General features: G+C 44.5%; 1 protein-coding gene across 2 annotated transcripts; it reads left to right on the forward strand.

Annotated features, from left to right (window-relative positions):
* Nucleotides 1-613: 613 nt before the first annotated feature.
* Nucleotides 614-13,877, forward strand: baz1b (bromodomain adjacent to zinc finger domain, 1B). 2 transcript variants are annotated; one of them, XM_086125321.1, is made up of 21 exons: nucleotides 614-1,601; nucleotides 2,410-2,526; nucleotides 4,643-4,787; nucleotides 4,920-5,112; nucleotides 5,846-5,967; nucleotides 6,140-6,337; nucleotides 6,409-6,597; nucleotides 6,711-8,001; nucleotides 8,126-8,275; nucleotides 8,372-8,510; nucleotides 8,592-8,725; nucleotides 8,877-8,988; nucleotides 9,089-9,187; nucleotides 9,483-9,660; nucleotides 9,827-10,009; nucleotides 10,499-10,646; nucleotides 10,814-10,961; nucleotides 11,075-11,190; nucleotides 11,280-11,410; nucleotides 11,533-11,639; nucleotides 11,804-13,877. In XM_086125321.1, the coding sequence occupies exons 1-21, from the start codon at nucleotides 1,483-1,485 to the stop codon at nucleotides 12,468-12,470; spliced, it is 4,686 nt and encodes a 1,561-aa protein (XP_085981447.1). In that variant the 5' UTR covers nucleotides 614-1,482; the 3' UTR covers nucleotides 12,471-13,877. The 2 variants fall into 2 exon arrangements, with proteins under 2 accessions (XP_085981447.1, XP_085981448.1); XM_086125322.1 differs by lacking the exon at nucleotides 614-1,601 and having other exon boundaries at nucleotides 5,033-5,112.
* The last annotated feature ends 13,325 nt before the right edge of the window (nucleotides 13,878-27,202 follow it).

Raw genomic sequence — 27,202 nt, forward strand, 5'->3', positions numbered from 1 at the left:
AAAAACTAAGCATTATTTTCTTTGTGACGACTAGGTTTTTGGTTATTATCGTGAGATTGTGCAACACCTAATGCTGCAGTGTGCTTGGTAAGTGTACATAGCACAGCAGTGCTATTCATTGGTACTGTGCAAGTGACAATGCAACATTCCCCGCTAAACTTGTTGACCTATTTTTAAACTGATGAACACGTACAGTGTACTGTGCTTGGCGTTTTAAGTACTGTAAAAGCCATTTTTGGAAGCTATATAGCTGTATATCTCAAGTGTCTTAATGCTGTTGATGTATGCCTTTGCATATTTCCCAATCAGTGTGCATTTGTCGTCATAGTACACTTTGGAAGTGAGTTAAATGTGTAGCCTATGCGTTTATACACAGTAAAAATTATGTGTGTGTGTATATATATACACACACACACACACTTTCTCTCTCTCGATATTATATATGTCTGTGTGTCTCGCTCGCTCTCTGTGCGCACCTGTATATGCGGGTTTATAACAGATGTTAACCATAATAAACGTTACATTTAAATTGAATTTAATCATACTATTTGACCATCACTGCATTAAATATGATGGCATTGCTTTTCCTATTTTATGAAACAATTTGATTATCAAGCGCATTCTTATTTGTAACAAGCCAAACTACGCTTAGTTCGTTTAGCAACGTGTTTTATGATTGTGCTGAAATCGTAATTGAACTGCTTGATTTGCGATGTAAGCATGTTCTCGCTGTTGGGTTGTTAACAATGAATGTTCAATGGCAACCAATAGGACGTCACTTCCGGCCAGTTTGACGAGGGCGCCTCGCGAAGAGAGCCAATAGCTGACAAGTGAAGGCGTGGTCGAATTGTTACGCCGCTTGCTGCCGGGGAAACGGGAGATTTTAGTGCGAAATTGTGCCGGCGTCGAGAAACTCCCGCCATTTCGACAAGGAACCAACCTCTTACAGACATTATTTTAAACAACTTAGAACATTTTGTTTTTTGTCTCTCATAGAACGATCAGTGGATACGTAGAAAAAAGACCCGAGACCACCTCGGCTTCTAACGGTCGAGTAAACGAGTGGATTGTTCTTCGCGCCAGATCTCCCGCTGCTCCGGACTGTGAGCTCTGGCCGCGAATTGGACTCGGAACTTGGATTGCCTCCTGACAGCTCAACCGGGAAGGAAAAAGTTCGCCAAATACTTCGACACAAGAATAAAAACCGTCTGTTTATCCGGGACCTTGCTTGGAATAGCTATGGCGTCACTGCTAAAGCACAGAAGAGGATTTCGATGAGGAGGCGAGGACGGCACACTGTTTTGTTTTGCAACGGAATAGCAATCCGGGCCGCTATCTAGCCGGCTAGCTGCTACACGTTGACTTCTTCCAGGCCTACCGAAAACTTGATACATGCTATCAGGCGAGATACAGGCAAAGGTCATATTTTACATCCGGGTGTTAAAGTGATTATTTCGTTGCACAGTAGCCATTTGGTTTATAATGGCGCCTCTTTTGGGCCGGAAGCCTTACCCATTAGCTAAGCCGTTTGCCGAGCCGCTAGGCCCAGGAGAGGAGGTCTACATCGTCGAGCACACCAAGGAGGCCTTCAGGAACAAAGAGTATCCTTTAAACGTGATGCTGGTCCTCATTGGAGCCGTACATCAGGAGCTATTTGCTCATCTTGCCCCTTGATGGGGTATTCTACGCCACACATTCCATGTGCAAATGTGCGGGTCAGTTTATAGCGTTCATTTGTTCGGTGCTGACATTTACCACCGTTTTAGCATTTCCTCGTGCACTGTTACTTCTCGTCGGAAAGCAGGTTAGCCTATACAGACATGTGCTACAAACAACAAATTCCCGACCCTTGGCGTCAGATGGATTTATCTATTCGTTCAGTTGGCAAGTGGTTTTGGCAAATGTCCACTTAATTTACTCTTAGCTTCTGCGACTTTGCTGTCGACCATCATCGCGAGCCGGGTATGCTAGTCCAATGCTAATGTTGGTGTTATGTCACAACAGCCTGATCATATCTGTCAATGCAAAGTCTGAAGTGTAATTTTGCAAACGTAAATTGCCACGAGAGGCGTGTTCATGGCTGAAGGAAGTAGTTTTTTTGGACACCAAGTCTCCATAGATGGTCTACACACTTGCAGTTGGATAAGCTACAGATGAGCTATAGCACTTGTAATTCACACACTGTAAAACAATTAGATACAGTACTTAATGGCAATACAATTTCAGACTTTACTCTCCACTTTTAAGGATTATAGACTATTTGTTCATAAAATCAAACGTACACCCAAGTGATCATCACGTTCATTATTTGTTTCTTTGTATTTTTTTTTTTGGTTGATAAGGTTTGTGAACACACAAATTCTTGATGGCTCATATATACTAAAGTTGTCCTTGACAAAATAACAATAGTGAATATGAGGCCCGCTTGAGGAGGTATGAAGAGCGCATCTGGACGTGCAAAAGTACTGGAAGCATTCAGCTGACACACAAAGAAGCATGGGAAGAGGAACAGGAAGTCACAGAATTGTAAGTATCGATTCTCACACGTTTGTTTCCGAGTTACTTTGTGAATATTCGGAGTTGTACTGGTATTCCTCTGCCCCATACAGATTCTTCCAGCAGATATCATGATGAGATTAATCCGTAAATAACTTGGATGCAGTGTTTCAGTTTGTATCACACAATCTCCGGTTATTGCTAATTGTAAAGTCAATTTCGTGACAGTATCTCACAAGTGTGAAAACAAAAGCCATACACTCAGACCAGTGAAGGCCATGATCTTTCGTCTGTGCCATGATTGGATAAAGTTTGTGTGCCGCCTCTTTCTATTTTGGAGGATGTGCGTGTGATTGAGTCATCCTAACTCTGCTCTGGTCTTAGAAAAGCTAACCTATTGGAATCAGCAACATGGAAATAGAAACAAAATTTACACTATTAATTTGGAATTGAAGTGGATTTACATGGGACAGGAGATGTGAGCCAATCTCTTTTTCGTCAATGAACGTAACAGCTTCGTGTTTGCTTTCAAACCTTAGCTTGTAGCAGACGTGTGCACATTTTCAGCATGACGTCTCTGATCCACTGGTGAAAGGACACTTTGATCCTCTCCTCTTTCATCTCTAACCGCTTCAGACAACAAAGTGTATGCAGAAACGTGATGAAGATTGCACGACTGTCTGTGTCCTATGTGTTGTGTTGTGTTATTTTTGTTATTTTGACTTCAAAATGGCGCCGTGTGAGTGGCTGCCTTTCCAGCAGCTCCTATATTTTGTTGTTCTACTTCTTCCTTTCATAACTTTGCTGCTGTGAATCGGGAATTTCTCCATTGCGAGACTAATAAAGGTTTTCTTATCTTATCTTATTAAAAGTATGGAGCTATCAGACAAGAACCGCATGTGCAGTAATGTTAAATGTCACGACAAAGCAAAGAGCAATGGAGACATGCAGAAGTTGCTCCAGACCAGGAGCTGGACTTAAAATAACACTAAGTGATACTCCTTCTGCTCCCAAGCGCCGGCTACTGTTGGGAAATATATTTTAATTGTAAACCAGTGTTGCAATTAAATAGACTCTTCTATATGTGCATTTATATAAAAGCCAACCGAGGCAATTAGAGGTTGTAGTTTGTTTTGTAAGAGGTAAGTAGCTCATTTTTGTGGGTGTAAAAATACCCCCACTCAGGTCAACATTAAAAATAGGTTCCGTATTAATTGTTCGACTCCAGGTTTTGTTTATTCGCATTCTTGAAAAGTTGCACCTACAGGCGACAGACAACATATCAAAACAATTCCTATTTACATGAAGCTGCAAAAAACATCAGAAGGAACTCGTTGCTTTCACATTGACCAGCTGAGTTGCTATTTACCCATCTTGTTATATTGTGTCTAAGGAGCAATGTCAGATGGGGGTTTCTACGGGATGATAATGCTAGCATTTCAAAGTGCTTATTACAGAGGCCCTTTTTAAAAGTTGAATAATAGCTAATAGTTGATTCGCATCGTTAGGCAAACGAGAAGCCAAAGGACACATTTTTCCCCTCTTCATATTTAAAACCAGTTTTGTTTGATCAATTAAGTAGGACCTTGGGCCCAGCAGAAATGAGAAGTGATGAGGCGGTCACGGGCTTGGACTCATCTACAGCGAAGCCTCTTACTGTATGTCATTGTGTGTTTGTATAAACAATAAACACGACATGGGTGTTCTCCAATAATGCACACTGATAAAGTGGGTGGTCTCGGGTCACAGTGGAAATGACTTTTTCTTTGCTTATTCCAAGCCAACTTGGCATCAATATTATGTGTAGGCTGTTAGGTCAAATCTTTTCACACTGCTACATTGAGCACTGTCCACATGTTTGAAAAGAGATTTTGCAACTCCTACAGGCCAAATTCAGTATTGAATGTATGGTTGGGGAAAATTCCTTGTCATCAAATACAATGTGATAGCAACCACAGAAATTGATTCATGGTGTTTATAAAAATATTTCATTGTACTTTTTCAGAGCTCTATTCCTAAACTTTGATGTAATTTGATACAATTGTTCTAGTTGTATTATGTAATGTGGGTGAGTCGTACATATACAGTATTCGTTTTGTTTGTTTGTTTCCAACTACAAAAAGAGTTATCTTTTGTATCTGTGCAGGCTTCTGGAAGAATATCCTCACTGGTTTGAGAAGCCCATCCTGGAGATGGTTCACCACAACACGGTGTCTTTGGACAAACTAGTTGAAATGGCCTGGGTAGAAATTCTCACCAAATATGCTGTTGGCGAAGAGTGTGACTTCACGGTCAGTTTAATCTGCAGTTATTTCTTGTCCATTTTGTAAACTAGTTCCTCTTAATCTGCATAAATCAATAATCAGAAATGTGATCAATATCTTGATGCTTGCTAAGATACTCTCAAACATAATTTAATGTAGGTGAGCCAAGACAAAAGTTTACGAGCGAAGGTGGCAAAGATTCATCCCCTTGAACACCCTGAAGGTGAAGCTGGAGAGAAGAAGCTTGAAGGTGCCTGTGATTCTCCCTCCAGTGACAAAGAGAATACCAGTCAAGAGAACCAGAGGAAGGAACCAACCCGTAGAGAGGAGGAGAGTAGGAGAGAGACCCTCTGTAAGTTTAAACAATAACAGCTGAACAAGTTGAAATTCCTATTGTAGCGAGGGGACAGTGACAATGCAATGTTAATTGTAGCTCAACACACGCCACTTTTGGGGGGTGGGGCGACATGGCTCAGTGGTAGTTTCCCAACCCAGAGGTTGATGGTTCGATCCCTAGTCATTGCGACCATGTCCTTGAGCAAGATACTGAACCCCCAGTTGCCCCTGATGCTGCGTCATCAGTAAGTGAATGAGGTAACAGTGTAAAGTGCTTTGAGTACCCAAGGTAGAAAAGCTCTATACAGTATATAATTGACAGCATTTCCTTTTTTGCACTGCGGCATTCATCTCCTCTTAAAAAGAATTTTTGGCTGTCACTTCAGCCTTCATCAGAGCTGTCCTGATGGACAGCTCTGACAAAGGCTAAAATGACACCTGAAACGCAGCAAATTAAGAGACTTTTTTTTTTAACTTAAAAAAACTTGTCTGGGGGGAAAAAGGAAACTTTAGACCTATGCCATTTATCTGTTTCTTCAAAAGGATTGTTTTAGAGATGCAGGTATTCCAGTCAATGTCGGTGAGATATGATCTGTAATATATTGTATATCGAGGTACGTACCTTTGAGCAAGGCATCAAGTCCCTTCGAATACAGCTTATGGGACGGCACACTTTTTGGGTCTGATCACTATGACTCTTTACATGCCTATGTTGCTTCAGTGTTTGTGACATTGGATTCTTCTTTGAGGTGAGAGAGCACGGCGGTCACCAAGAAAACTTCCCACTGCCATGAAGGAAGAAAAGAAGAGGTGGGCAATTCCCAAATTCCTTCCTCATAAATATGACGTCAAGCTCGTCAGTGAGGACAAGGTTTGTATACCCCCCCCCCCCCACACACACACACACAACAAAGATGATGTGTACTTTTGGATAAGGGGGGCAATGAGGATACAATGATTATCAGCTCATTAACTTTTATTTGGTCTTTGAAATGTTTTGTTGCACACTAAAATGAGACAAATCTTTCTGACCGGTGCCACAGGTAATTAGTGATGTGCCAGCAGATAGTCTTTTCAGAACAGAGCGCCCACCAACCAAAGAGATCATCCGTTACTTCATCAGACACTATGCACAGAGGCTCGGCATGGGGGAGAGTGCACCCTGGGTGGTTGAAGATGAATTAGTGAAAAAGTTTAATCTGCCCAGTAAATTCAGTGACTTTCTTCTCGACCCACACAAGGTACGTTACCGGTAATTTCTTCCTTATAAGGTTGTGAATGATATCAGCTCACACTCTTGTTTGGTTTCTAGTTTTTAGCTGAGAATCCTTCTGCCAAGCGCAAGAGCTTGACTTCTCCTGAAGGTAAACCTAAAAAGAGGCCAAAGACACCTGGCACACCAGGAGAGCACTTGGGAAATGAAAAAGGGGAGAAGAAAAGAAAAAACAAGAAAGATTCTCTCGTCAAGGCCCTTAGTCCCACCATCTGGGGTCACATGCAGGTAGGGTCAATATCAATTAAACATTGACACAGTGTGATCCTATAGTTGTGGAGTGTTCCTCATAAAAGCTTTCATTGGCTTGTGTCTTCTCTGCTTTTTTTCCCCCCGCATAGAAAATAAAAATGAATGGTTCACCATTAAAAGTAAAGAACTCTGGATCACCCAAGAAAGGGCTTTCCGGCCCAAAATCTGTTAAAAAATCTGGAGACAAGAAGGACGGAAAGAAACCCGGAAAGGGCGGTGATAAGAATATTCTCAAAGCTTCTCGAAAAGATGCAAAAGCAAGTGCCAAGACACCAAAAATGAAGCAGATGACCCTGCTGCATCTAGCTAAGAGCCCTGCTGCAGGCAGCCCCAAAAAACGCGCCCGCAGTAGTAGTACTGGCACTCCCAAACTAGGGAAGCCATTACATCCAATGGCTCTCCACCTTCTTCGTTACTATAAGGAGAACAAGGGCAAAGAGGACAAAAAGAGTGTTCTGTCAGCCCTCATCTCAAAGGCTGCAAAGGCCCTGTCACCAGATGACCGTGGCAGACTACCCGATGAGCTGAGAGAGCTGGTTGAGAAACGCTGGGAGAGATTGGAGCAAAAGAAACGCTGGGCAGCCATGAGCGAAGAGGAAAAGCAAGAAGAAATGAAGAAAAGACGCAAGGATCTCAAAGAGAAACTTCGGGAAAAAGCCAAGAAACGTCGCGAGAAGGAGATGCTACTCCGTCTTGAACAGTCGCGTCGATACGAGGACCGGGAAATCAAAGGTGGCAAGACGCTGCCGACATTTAAGCTTGTTGACATGCCTGAGGGGCTGCCGAACACCCTTTTTGGGGATGTTGCCATGGTTGTGGAATTCCTTCACTGCTACGCCGGCCTGCTTATGCCAGATGACAAGTACCCCATCACATCGACAGCTCTGATGGAATCGTTGGTCGGACTACGCTCTGGTTTCCACTACCTGAACCGTGTGCTGGTGGTGCTGCTACAGACGCTGCTGCAAGACGAGCTTGCAGAGGGCTACAGCGAGCTTGATATCCCTTTATCTGAGATACCCCTGACCCTGCACTCTGTATCAGAGCTGGCAAGGCTGTGTTTGCGTCCTTTTGACGCACAAAGTGAAGAGAGTGGTCAGGAGTCCATGGATCTGGCCTTGAGTGGCTTTGATGATGTGGTCACTAGCGAGTTTCTCGAGAAGCTCGAAACCGTCGAGGTGTTTGAACTTGACCCGGAAGAAAAAGTCAGCCTGCTGGTGGCACTGTGCCACCGCATTCTCATGACGTACTCGGTGGAAGACCATGTTGATGGCATGCAGCAACGGACCGCTGAACTGTGGAAGGAGCGCGTGGCAATGCTGAAAGAGGTCAATCGTAAGAAGGCTGAGAAGAAGAAGCAAAAAGAGGTTGAAGGCAAAGGTAAATTGGACTTATCAAAGAACTGCGATATGAATTGGAAAAAAGCATCTTGTTGTATCTATTCTGCATTTGGTAAAACATTGCTTTTGCAACATGTCTTTTTTTTTTTTTTTCATGGCCCAAGATGAGAAGAAAAAAAAGGATGATCCAAAGAAGGAGTTCAAGAAAGAAGTCAAAGTTGAGCTGGTGGACATGATCAGCTCAGTCAAGAGCAGGCAGCTGATGAGCATGCAGGCCAAGAGAGAAAGAGAGGAGATGGACAAACAGAATAAAGGTGAACCCTGTTTCCCGTGATACTCTTCAAATCAGTCAAGTTGTCAGTTGCGATTGGATTTGGGGACTCATTTGTTTCCAAATTATCATCCCCAAGAACGCATGGAAGAGGCGGCCGAAGAAGAGAGACTACGCAGACAAAGAGCGACCGCAGAAAAGAACTTTCAGGAGGGTATTGCAAAGGCCAAACTGGTCCTGCGTAGAACTCCGCTGGGTACAGACCGAAATCATAACAGGTCAGTGAAATTATTTTAACCATTAAATAATGGTGAGTCAATTAACTATAAAACCATATTAATTGATGGCCATTTGTCCAGATACTGGTTTTTCTCCGACGTGGTTCCTGGATTGTACATTGAGAAAGGCTGGGTGCATGACAGCATAGACTATAGCTTCACACCTCCTCCTGAGGAAAAAACAACTGAGCCTGATGTGGACGATGAAGACGATGGTGAGGCTGCTGTCACACAAGGAAGAAAATACTGTATATTTATGTCCATAAGCATGTGCAAGTAATTTATGACTAGTCATGTTATTTTTCCACAGAAAATCAGCAAAATATTGATGTGATGAAACTTATTTTGATCAAAATGTCTTTGTAGAGGCTGATGATAGCGGAAGTATCGATGGCACGAAAAATGACGAAGCCCAGCTGGGGGCACCAACAGACGTCTGTATAGAAACTACAATTCCTAAGCAGGGACAGAATCTCTGGTTCGTGTTTTATATTCATCTTTCTCTTTGCCTTTTGGTTTGAGAATTTGTACAGTGTTATTACGATCATATCTGCTTTCTAATCAACAAATTTTGCCAGGTTTATATGCGACAGTCCTGCTGAACTGGAAGAGTTGGTGGACAGTCTTCATCCTCATGGAGTTCGAGAGAGTGAGCTGAAGGCAAAGATAGAGAGCAGGTGAATGAATGCATGCTCAAGATATAAATAATTTGCACACGCACACAACACATGTGTAAAGTGCTGTCAGATTACTTATCAGGCAGTAGTTGTAAATAACTGCACACTTGGTGCAGATAGCAGATACAGTTGTCATTCCTGCAGATCATTTTTCAGGAAATCAGCCTTGCTCTCGCGTGTTGTTTTGGCCGACAAAATCCCACCTGTGGCTCTCCCATTAGTTTCACTTACTTTTACATTGGAACTCACAAGCAAGAGCAATGGAAATAACTATGTTTCTAATGTCCTTGGCCAGGTATCAGGACATCATACACTCCATCAATCTGACCCGAAAGGACAAAGTGGGCCTTGATGTCCCTGATGAGGACACAGAGCTGCTGAAATTTTTGCGCAGTGATATTCAGGAGATGGCCTCACGCCTCCTGAAGGGTGGCTTGGGATACTTTGACGATGACAAGGACATAGAAGATCAGGTGAGCAGGCTATGTACGGTAAAGTGTTTGTATGTATTGGCCGATACTAAAGACCGAAGTGTATACTGGCATTTTCCTGCCCCCCCCCCCCCCCTCCCCATATGTGGTCAGCAAATTTGTTGTACATTTGCTGATATTTATGTATTTATCTGTCCGTTGTACACAGCTTGAAAAAATGGACAACTTGAAAGATTTAGGAGAGTCCATCATCACCATTCAGGCATGTGTGATCAAGAAGTTCTTGCAAGGATTCATGGCCCCCAAGCAGAAAATGAAGAAAAAGCAAGGCGGGGAAGAAAACAAAGCCGAAGAGATGGATGAGGAAAAGAAACTGGCAGAGGAGGCGAAGGTAAGAGAATAAGTCAAAATAGAGAGAGAAAAATGTTGAGTACTGCTCACCCAAGCCAACTGACTGAACCTGACTTTATGTGGCAAGTGTAGCCACGTTAAAAAAAATACTAATAAAAGTTTTGCTTACTGCTATTTGCTGTTGTGCCACCCTACAACAGTGAGTCACGGGTCATTATCACCCCTGCTCAAAAAGTCATCTTTCTGCCACGCCCCCAGCGTGCTCAATATGAATTTTCCGGGCCTCCATCTGTCCATCCAGTATCTGAACCGCTTATCCTTACGAGGTTTTATATAAAAGCTGCACATTTCATTTGGATAATTTGCTACTCGTGCAACTGTAGTATAGGATGTTAACAATAAAATATTAGACAATTTAAGATACATGGCAATAATATAATTTGATGTTGTCATGTGTATTGACGACATATTTCTTGAACATAAAACTGGTGTGGTCTAACCATGATATATTCCAAATCCATTCCCTCAGGTGGCAACAGCACTAGAGAAGTGGAGGACAGCTATCCGTGAGGCCCAAACCTTCTCCCGCATGCATGTGCTGCTGGGGATGTTGGATGCCTGCATAAAGTGGGACATGTCTGCCGAGAATGCTCGTTGCAAAGTTTGTCGGAAAAAAGGTACAGTTAACATTGACCTTTAAAACATTTTTTATTGTAAATCTGCACAGATTATTATAAAATATAAAATGATGGAAAAATCATGGTCGTCATCAATGCAGCGAATAACATTACAGAACTGCGAGCTTATGTCTTATTTAATAAAATAAACTTTCAATCCTTCTCAGGTGATGACGAGAAACTCATCCTCTGTGACGAATGCAACAAGGCCTTCCATCTTTTCTGCCTGAGACCAGTGCTGCACCGCATTCCCGAAGGCGAGTGGTTGTGCACGGCCTGTCAGCCTGCAGTGGCCAGACGGGGCACACGCTCAAGGTAAGTGTTCATATCAGTGAGCGGCGGTATTTCGCACTTCACTTATTTCAAACCACTGCCACTTACTTAAAATGTTGCAGTGGAACTCTCAGCAATAAAATTGTCTTCAATAGGAACTACAAACAAGACAGCGATGATGAAGAAGATGAGGAGGAGTCCGAAGAGCAAGACTCTGACGAGGACGAAGATGATGAAGAAGAATCTGAATACAAGGCCATGGGCCACAGCTGTGAGTATGGCAGAGAGGCTTTATTATTATGTGCATCATTTCCTAATAGTATTTCATGTCTTTAATCGCCTCTGATTTTTGCTTGACAGTGAGGCCAAGAAAGAAGAGTAAACAGTCTTCAGCCAGGCAGAAAAGTAAACCAAAAAAGAAGTTGTCCTCTACTAGTCAGAGCAGCAAGCACAGAACTGGCCTCAGCAGCCCTGCAGACATCGATGAACTGGTAAGAAAGCAGATCAATCCTAGTGCCTCACTGTCAACTGTAATGTAGTGTTTCACAATTTCTGGACTCCGTCAAAATATTCATTTGCTATTTGTGTGATGTTCTAAATTTCATTTCTGTAGGTGCGCCAGAGCTCCCAGTCAGGAGTGCGCAGACAAGCACTGGAGCTGGAGAAGTGTGAGGAAATCCTTAAAAAACTGACAAAGTTCCGATACAGCTGGCCTTTTAGGTGAGTGGACATTGTCACCGGTGTGAATGGTACTTCAGGCAGATGATTGCTATGTAAATCAAGTCAAATTAACATCAATGCGTCTCGCCCATCCCAAGTTGTCCAATCGATCCTTTACATCTCCTTAGCCCGTTTCTGATCTTGAAAGCTCTTCTGCCCCTCAGGGAACCCGTGTCTACTGAGGAAGCAGAGGACTATCTGGATGTCATTTCACAGCCCATGGATTTCCAGACCATGCAGAGCAAGTTTGGCCAAGGCTCGTATCGCCACGGCCACGACTTCATGGAAGACATGAAGCTGGTCTTCTCCAATGCGGAGGAGTACAACGAGCAGGGCAGCACCGTGCTCTCCTGCATGACTAAGACAGAGACGGCCTTCACGGAGCTGCTCCAGAAGCTGCTACCCGGCCTCAATTACCTCCGACGACGCTCACGCAAGCGCGTCACTCGCGCTCGTGTGTCGTCAGAAGAGGAAGACGAAGGGGAGGAGGAGGAGGAAGAAGAAGAAGAAGAAGAAGAAGACAAGGATGAGGAGGATCGGCCACTGCCGCAGAAATTGATTCAGAATGGCAAGTCAAATGCCAAGAGAAGCAGAAACAGACGGGTAATACAGGATGAGAATGAGGAGGAAGAGGAGGACAGCGGCAAGAGGAGAAGTAAGAGGACCGCTTCCAAATCATCCGGGAAAGATTACAGGGAGCAGGATTGTGACGGTGAGCGAGACACTCGCAGAACTCGTCCGCGGAGAGTCCGGTCTGAGGCCGACAGGGAGAGCACCGATGATGAAGGGACAGGCCGGCAGCGACATTCCAAGAGACAGAAACACTCATGAAGCCCAGGGAGCTTTTGAGTTCTTATTTCCCGACCAAGTGATCAGACTCCTTTCCATCAGCCAGCAGGGAATCCAACCTCACAATGACTCTTATTTTTATGTTTTTCAAAAAGGATTTCTATTTTTGACATGCATTATTGGGGGGGGGGATTTCCCCATTTGAAAACCAATGACATTTAGAGAGGTCCTCACCGCTCTTCATTTTTTCATTAATTTTTGTTTAACACGTTTCTCAAATTCTGTTGGGATGGAATCGGCCCGACTTGATGTGCATGGAAGAAAAGCACACTCCCATTTCTCACTTGCTTTGAGGATTTAGAAAATGTTCCAGTGTCACAGCAGTGTACCAATTGTTTTCCTCGTTTGGGCTAAAAGTAACGAGCTGGTTTTCATGGAGCGGAACCCTATGCACACCATGATCACTTTGAATAATATACAATGACAAAATTCTAAGTATCTCTGCAGGAGGCCTCAGTCAAATGCAATTTTTGTACATTAAACTTGCTTTCGTCATTTCTCAAACACTTTGGTCACATGCTGTGTTGTACTTTACTGCCCTAATTTAAGTTTGGAACCAGCAAGCTGACCCAACAAGTGTCATCATTTTGCTCTTGTGTTCTATAGTGGCCTGCCACTTTAAACAAAACGGTACCTCAAGGTTCTGTCAAGTGCACTACTTTGTGTAAATTGTACCAAACAAGCCAGCAGCTGCAGGACCACTTTGCAAAAGTAATGTGCATAAACATTTGTAAAATGACATATGTTTCTCAATATGGGTATTTTTGAAGAGTTAATATTTTTTGCACATTTCATTTGGGTTTTGTAAGTCACATCTGCATAAATGATTAATCAGGACTCTTCTGCTTGTGCAGAGAATGTGTTTCGTAGTATTATTGTTTTGTTTTTTTACTCGTTTGTCTCGACAGAAACGGCAGATTTAGTCGTGCGCTTTTGTAAAAGACCACCTCAACAACAATTTACAATCACAAAGCAGGTACTCAGTGGAGTACCCTCACTGAGTCACCAGGTGGCACTCTGCGTTTTCCATCAGATTAAGTGACGGCTCTTCGCAAACATGTGCAGCCACTCTTTATTCTTACAGTATCATACAGGGAAGGAAACATTTATTTGACACGACTTGAATATTCTCCCGCGTAGACAACCAACCAAGATGTTGGCCGTTAGCCCATCCTGTGTCCATCCTGTGATGTATTTCCTTTGTAGTGTTCTTTTCTCCTGCCTTAATGTTTCTGCTTTATTCCACTTCTACAACCAGTGAGTGAAATTTGAGAGACCTGACTGTCTTTTACACACCCCTTTTATATGTATATTTATAGTCTAGTCAGGTGTAAGGAGTACTTGAGTGTAAAGGTTTCCAATAAAGGCTATTCGCAAGACTGGAGTTGACATTTTCTATCCGTCTCATTCTGGTTTTATTTTTTTGACAAAGTGTTTGTTACTTTACTGCTTATAGCGATAGTATATTAAAGACTCAATACGATGAAATGAGTGATGAGATATCTGGAGTATGACTTAATGCAAATCAGCAGTCTTCGAAGATGACATTTGATGTGCGTCGAGACAAATGAAAAATTAAGCCAGCAAGCTGTCTGTCTATGTTAACAGGTGAAGAGGCTGCAATGGAGCAAAGGATGAGTGAAAAAAAAAGGCAGTGCTGGAATTTTACCTAATAGATGGCAGGGCTTGATCCTTCTAAACCGGGATTTCAAACAATTTACTGTTGGTGGTGAAAACGTAAAAAAGTGCTGAGCGCTTCATTAAACCTAATTTGATTCGTAAATGTGGTTCAATTTGGATTCTTAGAGAAATCCATGCAGTCATGGACAATGCACACCTGTTTTAATGTGATGAGGATTAAGTGAGGTGTAAAACTATGTAATTTGTTCCATTAGAACAAACATTGACATTTGCCAATTCATTTGAAGGCATGAACAGCAATGAGTGCAGTTTTCAGGTTTCAAATGAGCTCAAAATCAGAAGCAGGCATCTGCTGTCCTAAAAAAACAAAAAAAGAAAAACACGCTGGCTGTGCTGAGATTGACCTTTGAACTCTGCACAAACTGACAACTGGGGCGTGTGGTTGTGGATGCGGAGGAGCGAGTTGCCCAGCAAATATTTACCTGAGGTCAAAGTCAGTCGCGGGGGCGCGTTTGGTGAGGAAGGAACAAGTGTGTGTTGACTTGCCAGACGTGATGCCTAGCTTCTTATATTCTTGACATAATAGTCACAGAAAAAAATAATACACCAACTGGCCGCAACAGTATGACCACTTGGCCACTCTAAAGTGAAATACAACAGCTGTATCAAAAATTTATTTTCAAAGATTATACCTAAATTTGATAGAAATAGCTGTTGTACTTGAACAGTTTGCACAAAACTAGAGGTGTCCTGTTTGGCCATTTTTATTGCCAAAACAAATCTAATGATGGAGCAAGTTTTTTGAACAATCATTAGATGTATAATAATAATTTCAGTTATTTACACGTTCCGATTATCAGGAAAAACTGACAAAATTAGAAGGACCGTGTTGTAAGACAAAAGGCTTAACGGGTGCAAATTGTTGGAATTAAAAAAAAAAAAAACTCTGTGTGTGTGTATTTTCAAAGGCGGACAACTGGAACCTCAAGGGCCGCTAACTTGCATGTTTTAGATGTTGCCCACCTCCAACACGCCTGATTGAAATGATCATGATTCTTATCAAGCTTCTGCAGAGCTTGTGATCATTTGAATCAGGCGTGTTAGAGGAGAGAAACATCCAAAACATTCAATTTAGTGGCCCTTGAGGACCGGAGTTACCCCCCCCCCCCCACCCCTCCCTGTCGTATATGAGTAAGCGTACAGTTTAACCTCAGCTTACAGGCATCTCTTATCTCTGTGGTTTTCAGCATCAGACGTCACAAGCCTCTTATCTGTGATGATCCAGTTCAAGTTTACCCGATTCGGGTTATTCAATTCATGATAGTGAAAGCTTTGGTCAACACTTTGTGATCTCATTATGTGATCACGGCTGACAGACACTTTCTGTTGTGCCGGTCTAATCATTAAACAAGGATATCCTGCCATCTCTCGATCAAAGAATCACCCAAGAGGAGCTGTAGTGGAAAAACAAATCGGGGAGGGGAGGGGGGGGGGGGGGGGGTTGCCTTTTTGGTGCATCTTGACACCTGTCCCACTGGTCCTATTCCAAAAAGCAACACAGAGTCAAGCTCTTCTGATGGGAACGTGGAGCTCTGAGCGTAAAAGTGATTTATGTTATATCAAGGCACACTTCAGACAGAGCTCAAGTCAACGGTGTGCCAAAAAAAGAAGTCACACATTCCCGTACAGACTTAAAAGTGCCCTGAAAATCATGTGTCAACTTATATGCACATGAGTACACTGAAGTGAAATGCTCTCAATGTCTTTCTCCTTTTTGCAAGTGCAAGCTATTATTAATACATTATTTAGAAAAAAAAAAAAAAAGAAAATCAGTCTTCTCCCCCAATTTTCTCCACTGATGTGCTTCCTCTCGCTTTGATGATATAACCAAAATATGAAGGAAGAAAAGTGGGTGAGTGCAGAAACGGAGGAGTTCAGAGGATGCCGTTTTCTCTCTGGAGTTTTCTTCCCAAAAGGGATCCAGCACTCGTTTGAAAGAAGTCTTCACATAGACCAAACTCCCCCTAAACAGCATATTTGCATATCAGTCATTTATCCTCTCAACCACAGGCACCAATGCGACGACGAAAACCCCCTTGTACGGCGTTGATATGCCATTTCTGGCCTCTCATCAAACTACGACGATATGTGAAAGGTATTGCCGTTCGCATCTACGTCAGTCCTCCTGAAACATCCATCCATCCATCCATCCATCTTCTACCGCTTATCCGGGGCCGGGTCGCGGGGGCAACAGCTTTAGCAGGGAAGCCCAGACTTCCCTCTCCCTAGCTACTTCTTCCAGCTCTCCCCGGGGGATCCCGAGGCGTTCCCAGGCCAGCTGGGTGACATAGTCACTCCAGCGTGTCCTGGGTCTTCCTCGGGGTCTCCTCCCAGTGGGACATGCCCGGAACACCTCACCAGGGAGGCGTTCAGGAGGCATCCGAATCAGATGCCCAAGCCACCTCATCTGGCTCCTCTCGATGTGGAGGAGAAGCGGCTCGACTCTGAGCCCCTCCCGGATGACCGAGCTTCTCACCTTATCTCTAAGGGAGAGCCCGGACACCCTGCGGAGAAAACTCATTTCGGCCGCTTGTATCCGGGATCTCGTTCTTTCGGTCACGACCCATAGCTCGTGACCATAGATGAGGGTTGGAACGTAGATCGACCGGTAAATTGAGAGCTTCGCCCTTCGGCTCAGCTCCTTCTTCACCACGACAGACCGATACAACGTCCGCATCACAGCAGACGCTGCACCGATCCGCCTGTCGATCTCTCGCTCCCTCCTGCCCTCACTCGTGAACAAGACCCCAAGATACTTAAACTCCTCCACTTGGGGCAAGATCTCTCCCCCGACCCGGAGGGGGCACTCCACCCTTTTCCGACTGAGGACCATGGTTTCAGATTTGGAGGTGCTGATTTTCATCCCAACCGCTTCACACTCGGCTGCGAAACGCTCCAGTGAGAGTTGGAGAGCCCCGTTTGAAGGAGCCAACAGCACCACATCATCTGCAAAAAGCAGGGATGCAATACTGAGGCCACCAAAACGGACGCCCTCAACGCTTCGGCTGCGCCTAGAAATTCTGTCCATAAAGATTATGAACAGAATCGGCGACAAAGGGCAGCCTTGGCGGAGTCCTACCCTCACTGGAAACGATTCCGACTTACTGCCGGCAATGCGAACCAAACTCTGACATCGGTGGTATAGTGACCGAATAGCCCGTATCAGGGGGTTCGGTACCCCATACCCACGAAGCACCCCCCACAGAACTCCCCGAGGGACACGGTCAAACGCCTTCTCCAAGTCCACAAAACACATGTAGACTGGTTGGGCGAATTCCCACATACCCTCGAGGACCCTGCTAAGGGTGTAGAGCTGGTCCACTGTTCCACGGCCGGGACGAAAACCACACTGCTCCTCCTCAATCTGAGGCTCGACTTCCTGACGGACCCTCCTCTCCAGCACCCCTGAATAGACCTTACCAGGGAGGCTGAGGAGTGTGATCCCTCTGTAGTTGGAACACACCCTCCGGTCCCCCTTTTTAAAAAGAGGGACTACCACCCCGGTCTGCCAATCCAGAGGCACTCTCCCCGTTGACCACGCGATGTTGCAGAGGCGTGTCAACCAGGACAGCCCCACAACATCCAGAGCCCTGAGGAACTCCGGGCGGATCTCATCCACCCCTGGGGCCCTGCCACCGAGGAGCTTTTTAACCACATCGGTGACTTCAACCACAGAGATAGGAGAGCCCACCTCAGGGTCCTCAGACTCTGCTTCCTCCAAGGAAGACGTGTTGGTGGAGTTGAGGAGGTCTTCGAAGTACTCTGCCCACCGGTTCACAACGTCCCGAGTCGAAGTCAGCAGTGCCCCATCCCCACTGTACACAGTGTTAGTGGTGCACTGCTTCCCCCTCCTGAGACGTCGGATGGTGGACCAGAATTTCCTCGAAGCCGTCCGGAAGTCGGCTTCCATGGCCTCACCGAACTCTTCCCACGCTCGGGTTTTTGCCTCGGCGACCACCGAAGCTGCGTTCCGCTTGGCCAGTCGATACCCGTCAGCTGCCTCTGGGGTCCCACAGGCCATAAAGGCTCGATAGGACTCCTTCTTCAGCTTGACGGCATCCCTTACTGCTGGTGTCCACCAGCGAGTACGAGGGTTGCCGCCACGACAGGCACCAACCACTTTACGGCCACAACTCAGATTGGCCGCCTCAACAATAGAGGCACGGAACATGGTCCACTCGGACTCAATGTCCCCCGTCTCCCCCGGAACATGGGAAAAGCTCTGTCGGAGGTGGGAGTTGAAACTCCTTCTGACAGGGGATTCCGCCAGACGCTCCCAACAAACCCTCACAATACGTTTGGGTCTGCCAGGACGGACCGGCATCTTTCCCCACCATCGGAGCCTACTCACCACCAGGTGGTGATCAGTTGACAGCTCCGCCCCTCTCTTCACCCGAGTGTCCAAAACATGCGGCCGCAAATCCGATGATACAACCACAAGGTCGATCATCGAACTACGGCCCAGGGTGTCCTGGTGCCAAGTGCACATATGGACACCCTTATGTTTGAACAAGGTGTTCGTTATGGACAGTCCGTGACGAGCACAGAAGTCCAATAACAAAACACCACTCGAGTTCTGATCGGGGGGGCCGTTCCTCCCAATCACGCCCCTCCAGGTCTCACTGTCATTGCCCACGTGAGCATTGAAGTCCCCCAGCAGAACAAGGGAGTCCCCAGCAGGAGTACTCTCCAGCACACCCTCCAAGGACTCCAAAAAGGGTGGGTATGCTGAGCTGCCGTTTGGTGCATATGCACAAACAACAGTCAGGACCCGTCCCCCCACCCGAAGGCGGAGGGAAGCAACCCTCTCGTCTACCGGTGTGAACCCCAATGTACAGGCACTGAGCCGGGGTGCAATGAGTATGCCCACACCTGCTCTGCGCCTCTCACCATGAGCAACTCCAGAGTGGAAGAGAGTCCAACCCCTCTCGAGGGAACTAGTACCAGAACCCAGGCTGTGTGTGGAGGCAAGTCCGACTATATCCAGTCCTCCTGAAACATGTTGATAAAATAAGCACATAAGGCAAAGGAACTGGGAGACTAAACCCAGTCACCCAAGGATTTCTTTGAACTTCGGGGATGTAGATACGGTGGCGGAAACAATTGGATGAGCATGCTGTGGGGGTGGGGGGGGGGGGGATGAAAGGCAGTCAGACTTGTCGATGTAATAAATGGGATAAGACCCGTCATGATTCATACGAAGGCTTCATCTGCCTGCTCAGTCAAGCTCCAAAATATATCTCGCAATTCCCTGCAAAGCTTAGCAGAATGTAATTAACTTTCTCCAACGGTTGCGCTCTTCAGTTCCCTTTCACAACACGTGTCTCTCAGTCAGATCAGGCTTTTTTTTTGGTTGCAATTAGGTAATATCAGGATGTTTGATGAAATGAAGAAGGAATAATAAATAGCTTCTAGCCTCCTCTCTGTCATCACCTAATTCAGAATAGCGCTCAGACCTCTGCCAAGAGTCAAAAGAAAAAAAAAATCACAGCACCATTTTTGCATTTGTTTGTCTGACCACATTATGTCGTGTTTCTGCAATCAGCATCTCGTGCTCAGAAATGAATGAGGCAGCAGATGTCAATTAATGGCCATTGTGAAGCAACACACAACACAGAAAAGATCCCCATTAACAGCCGGTTAGATATACTGTATACCTTATTCATCCTGTGAATACATTTACCAGCCTCGTGTTTGGCTCGACTGGCGAGAATTTTTCTCTGTGTGTGTCCAAAAAAGCAAAAACAAAGACAAAAAGTTTCAAAAGTGAACCTCTATATGGTGATAAGTAATTTGTGCAATGAATCAGAACCATAGACACTGACAAGAAAGAGGCAGTAGGTCACAGTGTCCTGTCGTGCGAAGTCACACACCAACTTAAGAACAACCGTGTGGTACATGGAAGATGGGGTCATATCATTACTGTATTGACTTTATGATGAATACATCCAGATTCATATTTGCATTATAAATTTGACACTCTACAGCACAGGTGGCAAGGTCAAGGTCAGGGTGCCAGATCTGGCGCGCCACACCATTTTTTTGTGGCTTACGAAAGCTAATCATGTTCATCAACTTCAATGATTCTTGCTAAAATAAATAATTTCAAATGGTCATATCTAATGAGTACTAACTTTGACATATTGCAAGGGGTTTTTTTTTTTTACCACCCCCATTTTCAGAGTAACTTGAACAATGGTTGAGCAAACTATTATCCAAGACTTCTAATTCCAGAGCTAGTTTTGCATCAATTTGATGTCAATATGTAATGATATGAAACATTTATATGGCTTCACAATCATAACGGCCCTCGGAGAGAAACCGGAAGTGCAATGTGGCCTGCGATAAAAAAAGAGTCTGACACACATGCTCGACAGTACATTTATGTTTGTTTGTCGGTGTTGTAGTTAGCGGACTCCTGTATTTGCAGTTAGATTTGATTGGATGAACGCCAGCTAAACTCATGTTATGCACAACTTGGGTTGAACTTTAGAGACGCCGCTTTGCACAGCGTCCTTTGAGAAACACACCATTCAAATGCACGTGCACACCTTTCCCCTCTTATTCCCATTTTGGTGTACTGGAGAGTCGTTACTGTACATGATGGCCTGCTGTTCCATCATCTCACGTTTCTTAACTCGTAAGGCGCATATGCCTTGTGAGGGGGCGTCGGCAATAAATAGATTAAAGTGTGCAATGGACCACTAACCACTCCTTCGCCTCTCCAGCGGGTGAGTCACTTGAGAAAAAAAAAAAAAGCTGCAGCTGTCACGGCTAACTTCAGTTCCGTCTTAATTTTTGGTTGAGTGAAAAAGGGGAAGTGTGTGTGCGTGCACGTGTGTGTGTGTGTGTGTATATGTTTACAACATCAAGGAAAAGAAAGCAACAGAACAGAGAAGCGCGACACATCATGACATCAATGTGCCGATTCAAATGTAAGTGTGTGTGAGGGACGCGGCACGTGTGTGTGAAGGTGTGCCTGTGTCTTAATAGGAGGCCCGTCACAGCGCTGCCGATAGCTCCATAAAGGAGTCTTTGAATGGCTCGCCTCTGCTAAATTCACAGCAGATGTGAGGGAAAGAATATCCACCCAGGTTGAGTGGCCCTTCACTGTGAAGGCAACAGGAGTCCAACTCGGGGGAAGCAGACGGATGGCAGACAGCGACCCACAACGTGTGGCACACACACACAACACACACACACAAAGCAAAAGCCAATCAGCCTGGACATGGCAATGCTGGCCAACGTGATCTTTTATTTACTTATGCAATGCGTTTATGTTAATGGACTTAACATACAGGATCATGCCTTCTACTTGAGTAGTCCTCAGCCGGGATTTATGCCACCTTTTTTAGCTCAGGCTGACGCTATAGAGAAAGGGGTACTGGTGGAAGTGGGGGCGGTCTGTGTGCTTGTGGGAGACTGGCGCCTCTTCGCCAATTAGCATGCCTTCACACTGAGAGTGCAGCCAGGTAACACATCATCCCGTAGAGTTCGGCAGGCGCTCAAGGTGAGACTTATGGATGCACAGAACATACATGTCACCGGACATAACAGGCACGTGTGGTTTGTTGTTTTTATCTTAAAGGTGGTGTTTTAATTGTTTGTATGGAAATGATTGGGCATCTGGACTCCTTGTATTTATTTATGTATGTTTATATATGTATTTATTTATTTGCCCATTTCTGAAAATGTAATGTCGGGCCCACAGATTTTGCATAGTTCTGGCAGTTACATCACCTCTGTTCAACTTGACCACTTTAGTGCTAATACTGTATCCCAGAGCAATGTACTCAATGCAATAATGATAGGCACCTGGTTTCATTGTACATGGGAATGTCAAACGCTCCAAATTTATTGGACAGATTCATGATTTGATTTTTGAAATGCCCGAGCTTTATCTTAAGCATATGTACCTTGAATTTAGACTTCAATGTGATGTGTTGTCACAGACCCACTTCCTTCTGTGCTTTTATTTTGGAGAGTCACTTCCGGGGACCTTCCGTCTCTCTTTCCTTTAAATATCAGGCTGGGCCGGAGGGTGCTCTCATACCTGCAGCCGATCAGCAATCACAATTACAAAATGTTCACACCTGTTTTACATTTTTTTTGAATACTATGACTGTGAACTTACAAAATATAATGGAAACTATTGTTAACACCTTCTCACTTACAAACTGATGCTTGGAGATATAAACAGGAATGGATAGACCCCTTTTATTTAATCTCCAACCTCATTTTAAAATGCATCTTATTTAATTATTTTCAATGTACAGTATTTTTTCTTTTTTCTAATTCTGCATACGGATAATATAAGTACGTCTGTTTATAGAGACATTTATTCATGTGTATGTGTATACATAAGGGGTGTTCACACGGCACACATTTGCTTCGGCGCTGCACCGATGTAGTTTGTTGCGATATATTTTGCACCGCAGCTAATTGTGTGGAGCGTTCACACGTACAAAGCCGCTGAGCGTGTCTGCACCGGCACAGCGTCGGTGCAGCCCCACTTGCGTTCACACGGCAGTTTCTGCAGCGGAGCAAAACGACAGAAGACAAATGAGCTGTCGTGTTGGTTCTTTTTAAAACGTATACACAACTCAAGCGACTACTGGACAGGCACGTCCTTTTCCTTCTCGGTCTCCGTGCCTTCTGCTCGAGAGTGACCGCCCCCGAAAACGTAAATCAAAGATGACTTCAATGACACTCAGAAAAGCAAATACGTAATGCGCCAAACAGAAAATCAAGAGAGGAAATCACAAAATAAATTATATGGGGGCCAGGGGGTTGTGAACACACAACAAAGGAACAAACTACACAAACAACTCCGAGACAGTCCAGTCTCCTACAAAAGGAAAGATGTTACCAGCCAAGTCTTGTGTCGTTATTAAACAAAAACATGACGGAAGTCCGACAGAGCACGAAAGCAACGCATTTTCGCCGTACGCTTCACAAGCATTTGCTCTGGAGCAAATTTAACCCAGTTGCGTTCACACGTGCAAATTTACATCGGTGCTGCTTCGCAAACGAGCATTTGCTCCGGAGCAAATTTTTAAACCACCTCCCTGAGGTGGATCAAATTTGGTCCGGTGTAAGCCTTTTTCCGGGGCTACGCCGGAGCTAATTTGCACATGTGAACGCTCTACTGGGGCAGCACCGGCGTAGCACCGGACCAAATCTTGCCGTGTGAACACCCCTTATAGATATGGTTGGTTATATATTTTGTGTGGCTGAGAGTTTACTGGCTGAATATCCAAAGCCACATTCCAGAGATATTTGTGTTTGGGGATAAAAAGTATTCATACATTTTCCAAAAAATAATTTTGTGCTTTTAAGTCCACAAAATTTGCAAATGCTAACAACTCAACCAGTGAGCTGCCTTCAATCCCAAAAAACAAAAATGTTGCTCTCTCAATATCATCAATATCATCTCAAAATCATCCTTGTTTGGATGAGTGATTTAAAAGTTTCTAAAAGAAAATGTCGCCTAAGAAACCATTTAACAAATTCAGCATGGCTGAGCAAATGTGCAGAAATGATGTGAAAATCACACTGGGCTTTATAGCCACATGTACTGTACCCCTGCCAATCACAACTGACAGAAGGGAGGTTTTGATTTTACTACCTGTGTTGCTGTTGTTTTGTGTAACATGATGATGGAATCCATGTGCCAGATCGTAAATGTGGCCCGAACGCTTGTATCCAGAGGCAGAACATGAGCTCACCCGTGAACTACTGCTCTCGCTGTGACCACAATGCCATATACACTATTTTAACACAAGGAAAAATTTATTTTGAAGGGGATACATTTTATGCCACACATTTAGCACCATGCTGTCGTACAGTGTCGGCCAAACATTTCCACTTGATACCCTAGTTTGTCAAATCGTTTGATGCAATTGGCCCTATTTTTATGCCAGGATTTGCGCAAAGTGAAGTCTAACTGTGCGGATGATGTTCTTCCCGTGCCTGCGCGCCATTTTGACATCATTCAAAAGAACGATGGGAAAACCTTTTTTTTTTTCACTTGACAAATGTCATGTAATCGACATGCTGAGGAAAGCAAATAAACTCTGCATACTGATTGCCTAAAGACACTCCTAGTACAGTATCTTATCTTCCGAATTCTTTTGGTCTTTTTTTGTTTTTTTCATCCGAGTCATTTTTCACTCATCACAACTTTCTTTCTGCAGTCCATGCTCAGATGGAGCTCAGGGGAGAGACAAATCTGGAGGCGGTTGCCTGGCGGGCATCTCTTTTCCCTTTTTAATTAAAGCCGCACACCCAAATAAATGTAACAGAGTCTCACACCCACTCATATTCATCTTGTGAAAAGAGCCCGCCAGGATATGAAGGTTGCCTTAGCAAGGATAAATATCTAAGTGGCAGCTTTCTCTGTAAGGGAATCTACTCCTCAGTCGTTTTGTCGGATTAGCTGGGGTAAGGAAAACATGAGGATCGCGTTCCGTGCGTTTCCCACTCTCTGGGCTGTTCAGCATAAACACCCAAAGCTCTTGGCTGTCCTCACATCCGCCTCCTTCAGCTCCAGCGCCACTCTCCTCGGGGGAGTTCCAGAGTGGGGTTTGTTTTAGTAGCGCAACCCCACAAGAGTGTTTGGTTGTGTTGTGTGTTACGCTGCGTGAATGTTTGATTATGTTGAGTGTTACATGGTACATGCGTGCGTGTTAGCAGGGAGGTCAAGTTCGCTAAATCTTTACCTGCTTTGTCCTCTGCTGCACTGTTTTTGGTTTTACTTGAAGAATACTGCGGTACAGCGCTTTGGAAAAAAAAAAGTTGCTTTTCAACACAAAAATTGTTGTCTGTAGACCCATTTTTACTTTGTAGTCGTAATCACGTAATCATTGTTGGCGCAGAAAGAACAACGGGGTAACACAAGCCGACTAATCGGGAAAAGATTATGAAAATTACTTTAAAAAACTAACGTTGCCAGATGGAAAGCAACTTTATGATCCTTATGGGATTACAGATGACCCGATGTCCAGTGGCCAGAAACGTAATGTTTACACAACAGAGAAAAACTGTGAGCCCTGCTTGGGCCATCGTCAATAAAAAAGAGAACTCTTATATTATTTAAAAGGGAATTGAGAATCATGCCAGGTTGTTCCATCGACGATCTCTGGGATACGACCGCATTGTAGAACCACTTTTTAGTTACTGGGATGTTCTAGGATGGCACTAGAAAACAGCTAAGGTAAACATCACAAACAATAATGCAAATTAATTAAGTGACTTAAGTTACATGGAGCTAGTGTGCACCGAAGTTCATCGTTGAGTGAGTTAGCAACCAGTTACTAGCTAGCACTAGTAGCAAACACCTTGCCATTCATTCCGCAATTCCTGACCGCTTACTCCACATCTCAAAACAGAGGTTCGGTAAAACCAAATGGCCACGATAATTTACCAGATACGAACTGAGCATCGCAAACACGGGCAATCCTGATTATATCCTCGGTCCAGTCTCTGTTTAATAGCTTGCAGTCACAGGCCGTTTCTGAAATGCCCCGTTTGCCTTTGCGCACACAACAGCAAAGCATGTTGATATTATTCGAAGCTATAACCACACACGCACGCACACACCCACACACACACATTAGTCTCCTGTCGTTGTGACCCACTGATCCGCGCGCAGCCTTTGATGAAGTAGAATGGGAAATGTTTATATGTGCCCTGCTTTTAGCTTGCGACCAATCCAAGATAGACCCCGCCTCTCACCCAAAGTCTGCTGGGATGGGCTCCAGCATCCTAATAATGATGACAAGCGCTATAGAAAATGCAAGGATTCGCATCATTATGACTTTTGAGGATGCACAGCTAGGGAGGTTTGTTTTCTTGCTTCCTTCAGTCTCTTCACTAATACAATTTGTCTTTCTACAGATACAGTAAACTGTGTATGTAGACAAGTAAATACAGGAGACCCCTTTTCTCCTCCATTGTTTTTGTATGTTAGCTGCATTGAGTTCCAACTGATGCATTCACTGAGATGTGTGTTTCACAGGGAAGCAGCAACTATAATGTACCCTATAACCCAAAATGTATGACCTTTGCGGATGTTCACTTCAAGAACAACTTTCCTCATTATATGGATGGATGGACCCAAAGTGCCAAATCATATTTGCAATGTTGACCCTGAGCCATCACTTCAATTGGGTTGGACTTCATCTTAAATGCACCACCTGTAAATTTGAACTGGGAAGCCGCATTTAGTAACTTGTGGCTAAATATAGACTAGTGACTATTATTGACTGCTTTGTAACAAGAAACTTAAACACTGCTGAGTCCTGCTTTTCAGGAAATAATTTGAATTTTAAAACAGAACTTACACAGCTGGGACTGTCAGTAATGTTCAGCATGCTGTGCTTGGTTTGGAAATATGACATAAAGAGGAATGAGTGCGATAGTAAAGTATCCAGGAGAGTCATGTTGGTTTTGGTTCATTCATGAGGTTGACTGAATATATCAAAAAGGGGCAGAGAGCTGCCTGGTATCTTTGAGTTCTAAAGGACAAAAAAAATAACCTCAAACGATGTGATCAAGGAAGGAAACGTGAGCACCGTGTGGGCCTGTTTGACCGTGTTTTGAAAACCAGTTGGATCATTACAGCACTCGGCTCGGTTGGGTTCTGGTTTGGCGCTGCGGGCCAGTCCTGCTAATAGGCTTTGAGCTCCCAAGATCCATCTAGAAGCACTTAATGAGCCTGTACGCCGGCTAGTAAACAAGGCCAGATGCAAACCCTTAACACAGCCACAGGAAATGTCTTGTGCCGTAACAACACAAGGCTGCGTCTGCGTGATGGGGTGCGAACAGGAAGGCTGTTCACTGCAAGTCGGCTCCCTCTGCTTGACTAGCACTTCTTATCCGAAGGGAAAGGGCCGCATGCGGCGCTGCCATTCCAGGTCTTGCTCTGCGTGCCAATTCTTTACCGGCCGCCAAGATCATCACAGACTGCTGCCTGTGCTCCTTTTCCACAGCCTACGGTTACACAATGTACA

The sequence above is a fragment of the Hippocampus guttulatus genome, chromosome 12, assembly GCF_054856545.1.
Source record: "Hippocampus guttulatus isolate MCC_2025c chromosome 12, RoL_Hgut_1.0, whole genome shotgun sequence".
In the NCBI taxonomy this organism is placed as follows: domain Eukaryota; kingdom Metazoa; phylum Chordata; class Actinopteri; order Syngnathiformes; family Syngnathidae; genus Hippocampus; species Hippocampus guttulatus.